Raw genomic sequence first — 6,635 nt, 5'->3', positions numbered from 1 at the left:
ATTCAACCCGGCTGATGCTGAGCATGCGCAGAGCTGCCTAAGGAAGTCTCGAGCCTGGATTTTGACAGCCGCAGGAGGGGGAGGAGGAAGAGACCTGGAGAGGTAGTAACTGAGTTTGCGCAATCACGAGGGGCCGGGCCTTTGGAATCGGGAGTCCGGGCCAGGTTTTTCGTCTCTTCCAGGTGTGCGGATTTCTCGGGGCAGAGGGCATGTGCTGATACAATACCATAATCAGATTATCTGAGCTTTTACCCCAAATTTTCTTGCTTAGTCTGGTATCTTCAGGTCCAGTTTTCATATGAAATTGCCAGTGGCAGACACAGGGAACCAACTGTGTGTCCCATTCCAGAATCTTCCCTCGCTCTCAGTGTGCACCCCTTTCTTCTGCCTTCGACCCAATTCTCCGTCTGTTGAGGATTTTGGAACCTGCACTAAGGGTCGAGGGGGAGAGAGGAAGAAAACGTGGCTCATTTCTCTTTAAGAATGTGCACACTTAAAAAAGAACTAAGATTATTCTGTTACTGTCTGAAATCAGTGTCGGCTTCAATTTTTTTAAATAAAAGCTGTTTAGGGGCACCAATTTGGGGAAGATTAGGATTACTCCAAGGGTGTCTTAAAGGCTCGTCTTCTAAGCTGCCTGTTATTACTCCTACTGTATCTGTGCGGGGAAGGAGAGGGAGGTGAATGCAGATAAAGGGTGATCTCTCAAGGCACCGTTGGCATAGCTACTGCCTCCCAAGCCTCCTAACGCGTGACTGACCGCTCCACACAGCTGGAGCCCCTGGCGTCTTTGAGGTGGACCTCAGAAAGCGCTGAAACGCCCACTGAATGACTGAAGGCGCAAGAGCCCTGGCGGCACTGTAATGCCAGTTGAAGTGGGGATGAGAAAGGCCAAGCATGTTCGTGGCATCCAGGTCGCCTTTCGCTCGTCCGGGCAGCACCCAGCGCGCGCCCCGCCGCGGGGGTCCCGTCGGGCGGCCTCTGGGCATGCTCAGTAGCGGCGGCAGCCGCGGGTCGCGCAGTCGGAAGCTCTCGGCGGCGGCGGCTGGGCAGGCGGCGCTGACGCGCGCGCGGCAGTAAAAGGGACTGGAGGACGGCGGGAGGGGGAGGGGCAGGGGCGCGGGAGGTGGGGCCGCCGTCGCCGTCAAGGCCCCAGGGAGCGCGGGGCGCCGCCGCCGGCGCTCATCGGCTGGGATCCGTCTCCGAGGCTGCTGCGGGGCCGGCGGCCGCCGCGGCACAGCAGCAGGAGCCGCGGTCCGCGGAGAGTTGGGCAGGGGAGCGCCCGCGCCTCCGCGGCGTCATGGGCCCCCTCGCCGGCCCACAGCGGGCACCAGCCGCAGGAACCCCCAGGCCTCCTCGCGGCCGAGCCTGAGTGACCCCCGGGTTCTCCGGCGCCCCCTCCCTCCGCCCTATTTTTTTCCCTGCTCTCGCCGCCGCAGCCGCTTCAGCTCTCCGTTATGGCAACGGAGCCGCCATCCCCCCTCCGGCTCGAGGCGCCCGGCCCCCCAGAAATGCGGACTTCACCGGCGAGCGAGGCCGCCCCCGAGGGCAGCCCGAAGTCGGCGGGCGGCAGGCTCCGCTTCCTCAACGGCTGCGTGCCCCTCTCGCATCAGGTGGCCGGGCACATGTACGGGAAGGACAAAGTAGGTAAGTGGGGGTGGCGCGGGGCTCGCCGCACCCCTTCCGCCTTCGCGAGCCCCCGACCGGCCGAGGCAGCCTGGCGCTCACCGCCGGGCTGGACGCCCCTCCGGGTCTTCACGCCGCACCCCGGGTCTCTTTCGCTTTCCTCCAGAGCCTCGCGACCCGTGCAGCAGGGGCTCGAAAAGTGGGTGATTTCTGGGGTGTGGGGCGTCAAGCCGGCAGCAGGAGGTGGCGGGGAGAGGAGTGTCTGGTCTCCCCAGGGAGGGTGGGTATTGATTGGAGACGGCGTTCGTTGTTAGTGAAAATAAGGAACTTCATTTTTTTTTTTGCTGGACGGGGAAGTGAATTCTCCCCTGAGCACAAGGTCTGTTTATTATAGGCGGGTGACTAGTATTGCAAAAGAAAAGGAATGAAATGCAGATGATGCTGATCTAGTGCTTCTCTTCTGGGTGCAGCTGCATAGCTGGAGGGGAAGGAAAAAACAGGGTTTTGTTTGTTTGGGGTTTTTTTATTTTTTTTATTTTTGGAAAGCTTGTCTCGGCTTATCCGGGATATCTCTACCCACCCCCTTAAAAGGTTTTTCTGGTATTTTTTGGATTTCTTCGGGAGGCGTGGTTCCAGTAATGGTGAAACTCGGATTCATGGTAGGAAATACACCCTGCTGTTGTACTAGAGTGGTACACAGATGATACATTCAGATACTCGTGATCGTCTTTATAAGACTATCATGACCTGTGTGATAGATTTTTTTCGAGCTCACTGCGTTTAAAGCACAGTGCCTATCTCGGTTAATTCTCTTGATGATGTAAAAGTTCAGTTTAGGAACTGTAATTCACCTAGTTTACTCACACTGGTTCCCTAGGCCATGATGGATTACTTGGGGAATCTGATGGATGACTATGTGAGTAATGCGGACCTTGGACCTGGAAGCCACTAGGGACAATTTGGTTTGTGCTGGTAAGATGATTCAGGTTTAGACTGGTAAGATAATACTGACATTTTTAGGCGAGATAACTGAGGCCAAGGCTGGTTAAGTGACAAGCCTAAAGTCGCACAGCTACCGTGTAGAATCAGGAAACCAAGGGTTCTGCCTCAGAGCATTTTTTTTCCACCGTGTATTGTGCTTGCAGATAACTCAAACAAGGATTTTTGAAAATGGATGAATTTGGATATATGTATGTTATTTCTTAAAGAACAACGTTTTCTACTACCTTTATCCTTACCTACTTCTTTTCTCCTTTAAAAATATAGACGTTAGTGATGTGTAGATGTGTGTGTCTTTCTCCCCATTAAATTGTTAGTTCTTTGAGGTTAGAGACCAAATCTGTTTATCTCCATGCCATGGACTTGTGCACAAATTGGGGCTCAGACTCCGAAAATGTTGAGTGAAAATTGACAGTGTTTTTGGTACACACAGGTAAGGAAACAAACATGTAATGTTCTCAAGGTCCTTAGCATAGAGACATTCTGGTGTGTGTAACTTCTGGTAGTGAAAGTTTGCAAGTATTTATGGAATACCGTTAATAGATTTATATGGCATCCTATTGATTTATATTAATCAATTGTAAGAATAATATTCCTAATATTATTGAGTATTCATTCAGTCTAGAGGCCTGAAGAAATAATTGTTTCCCTAAGGGTCCCTAAAAACAACTTATGTACAAAAGGGGAAAAAACAAAATATCCCAACATAAACACAAGCAGTTGAGTGTAACCATTGGTTATCAAAACATGTAATAGTGATCCTGTTCAGAGAGTTATCTCTGACTAATACAAATGTACCCCGAATGTGACTTCAAACTACTTTGCAAACAGTGGCTGAAAGAGTTAATTTGTCACCCAAATTAAAGGAGTAACTTAGATTCTAGAGTCTGGAGTCCTTTATTTTATTTTTTATTATATTTAATTTAAAGTAAACATATTTCTTTCAGTTTTGTAAAGTTCTCTTGACTAGGAACTGTCTTTGTATCACCAGTGCACAATACCTCAAACATTTTGCTAGCAACCTAATAAATATTTGTTGAACTTAATTATCAATTATTTACACAGTCTTGCATATATTGTTAGTGAAAGGACACCTGAATGATGATAATCTTCCTTATTTATAAAATGAGTAACAAATGGTCAGTAAATTCAAAGTTCAGGAATTTATTGTATCTTTCCTGTCATAAATCACTTGTAAAGTACATTGTGTAGATCATACTTTGCTTTGGCTGTCAGCTGAAATTCTCAGAATAAGCTATCTTAAAGACATTGTGGATGTTTGTTTTTGTTTTGCTTTGTTTTTAATTTTTATTACTTTAGTTAACCAGGGTTTTCAATTTAGGATTGATATTTTGCCTGTTTCCAAAAAGGAGTTGTTGGCTTTATTAGATTAAAAATTAAAAACATGGAACCAATAGCACAAAGGTACTTGAACAGAAAAATAGATCTTATTATATCATTATAGCTAAGTAATAAAAAAGAGTATGTGATAGCCCTGATATCACAGTTGTATTTCATGTTCTTCAATGAAATCATTTCATCAAAGTATATTTGAATCTTACCTTTAAGAATACAAAGTAATTTGCTTTTTAAAACTATAAAAGCAGTACATGATCTTTTAGGGAAAAAATTCAAAGAATATAGTAGAACCTTTTCCCCTGTTCTTCTCCCAGGGCAATCTCTAACACTGCTAACTTTCAGACCATTGTTTCTGGACATGTACATTACGCATTAATGCAATTCTGATTTTTTTGTACAAATGTGCATGTATATCAATCAGCAACTTTTTGCTTTCATTCTGTATCATGTGGCATATGTGGTATGTGCTTGTGATATCTACTTTGTTCCTTTAAAAAACTTGCATTCTACAGTGGATGTATCAATTTAACTATTCCTCTGGTAATAGAATTTTAGATTTTCACCATTTTTTTGCTATTATAAATAACATTAAACTTTCTTGTACATTATAGTATACTTTGCACCTTATACAACTTTTTCTATAGAAATGTTTCACAAAAAGTGTAATTGCTTTCAATTTAAATTCCCAAAGTTCACCAAAGCATAAAATCCTTTTTCTGTTTTAATATTTAACATGTACCATTAATTTCTTTCAAAAGTTCTTGAAGTGTTAAACAAATGGTTGAAATCTGGTATTTGTTTCCTGGTCCAACTTAGAATATAGAAATGAGATAGTCTACAGGGAAAAGAAGAATTTTAATGGACAATGTTTTGGGGAGAAACCGACAACTATTTTGGCTTACTCTAGTCTATTATATATCCTCTGAAATTGCCTTAAAATAAGTTAAACTTAACAGAAAAGTTGCAAGAACAATACAAAGAATTTGACATTTTGCCAAACTTATCTCTATATATGTATTATGTATTTCTTCTGAACTATTTGAAAGCAGGGTTACATATATCATGCCCCTTTTACACAGTAATACTTTAGTGTGTATTTCCTAAGAATATACTTTAGTGTATATTTCTGTAACCACAGCATGTTTATTAAGTACGGAAAATTTAACAGTGATTTAGTGCTTTAATCTGTTCTCCATATCCTAATTTTGTCAACTGTTCTAGTAATGCCTTTTATCGTATTTATTTTTTGGCATAGGATCTAGTCCAGTGTCATTTATTGCATTTAATTGTCATGTCTCTCAAAATTCTTTAATTTGTAACTGTTTCTCAGCCTTTTTTTATATATATATAATATCATTGTTAAGAGTACAGGCTAGTTATTTTATAAAATATTGTTTAATTTGGATTTCTGATGGATTTTTATAATGAGATGCAGGTGATACATTTCTGGCTTGAACATTTACAGTTATGTTCTTAAGGTATCACATCTGGAGGTCCACAATATCTGTCTGTCCACTGTTAGTGCTATTAATTTGATCATCTGGTCCAAGTGTGGTCTGGATTCTCCAGTAAATAGTTAGTATTTTCCACCTTGCAACTAATGAGCCGTCTGTGGAGAGATACTTTAAAACCATCCAGATATCAGGGTACTAATCATACTTCACTCCTAGATTTGGCATCTTTTCATGTTTCTTGCCTGAAGCGGTCTTTACTCTGATAGTTGAAAAATTGTGATTTTTCCAATTCTACCACTTCCTCTATAACTTTGCATGGAGTATAATACAAATATAATAAAGTAATAATAAAAGTATTGAATTACTCTGTTGTATACCTAAAACTAATATTTTAATATTGTGAGTCAACTATACATCAGTAAAAAGGAAAAAAAGAAATAGTCCTCTTACTACTTCCTATGTATGTATGTTCTTTTTATGATCAGATTGGAGTCATGGATTCTTATTTTATAAAGTGTCATAACCCATTATAGAACTTGTTTACTTTGCTATTCAAATTGTCCCAGATTTGGCCAGTGGGAGTACTTCCTTCCTTTCTGTCACAAGTTGTTTTTGACTTATCTCATGCCTTCCCTTCCTAGCTCTAGAACCAGCCATTTCTCCAAGGAGCCCTGGTTCATTTTTAGAAGAAATGGTATTTAGAAACCAAGATCTGGGTTCAGGTTTGTTCATTGCCACTGGGGTGTCATTGCTTCAAGGCCTTTACAGTGGACATAACTAAAACGTATATGTAAATAGTTTGGAAATCATAATTGCATACTGATACTTCCAATTTTATTTCAGCTTCACAGAGTTCTTTTCCTTTCCTGATTCTAAATTTGTGTTTCCCATCTACCTCAGTGAGAACCTGGCTCCCAGTAATATTTTTTTTTTCTTAATCCTATGATTTTCAGAGTTTCTATACCCATACTACTGTAGAAAACAAACCTAGGATAAAGAATTCAAGATGAGATTCCCTTATACTGAGGGCGTGTGTGGTTGGAAACTCTTCAGAAGTTATTTGGATTAGGTTTTTGGTTTGGTTTGGTTTGGTTTGGTTATTTTTACTCCCCTTTTGTCGATGGTAGTATTATTCATTTGAACTGCAGATGGATTTATTTGTTTTGGGTTTAAATTAGGTTCCCTTCTTTCAATGAT

The 6,635-nt window shown here is 42.1% G+C and overlaps 1 protein-coding gene across 3 annotated transcripts in view; it reads left to right on the top strand.

Annotated features, from left to right (window-relative positions):
* Nucleotides 1-1,053: 1,053 nt before the first annotated feature.
* IPMK (inositol polyphosphate multikinase) overlaps nt 1,054-6,635 on the top strand; it is a 37,076-nt gene continuing 31,494 nt past the window's right edge. Inside the window, exon 1 of one of the 3 annotated variants that reach the window (XM_074374035.1) lies at nt 1,054-1,647. In XM_074374035.1, coding sequence (XP_074230136.1) covers nt 1,458-1,647 — 190 coding nt within the window. In that variant the 5' untranslated portion in view covers nt 1,054-1,457. The remainder of the gene's footprint in view (nt 1,648-6,635) is intronic. The other 2 variants (XM_010957962.3, XM_074374034.1) reach the window with 2 other exon arrangements.

The sequence above is a fragment of the Camelus bactrianus genome, chromosome 11, assembly GCF_048773025.1.
Source record: "Camelus bactrianus isolate YW-2024 breed Bactrian camel chromosome 11, ASM4877302v1, whole genome shotgun sequence".
NCBI lineage: Eukaryota > Metazoa > Chordata > Mammalia > Artiodactyla > Camelidae > Camelus > Camelus bactrianus.
This window is presented reverse-complemented; position numbering and strand designations above follow the sequence as displayed.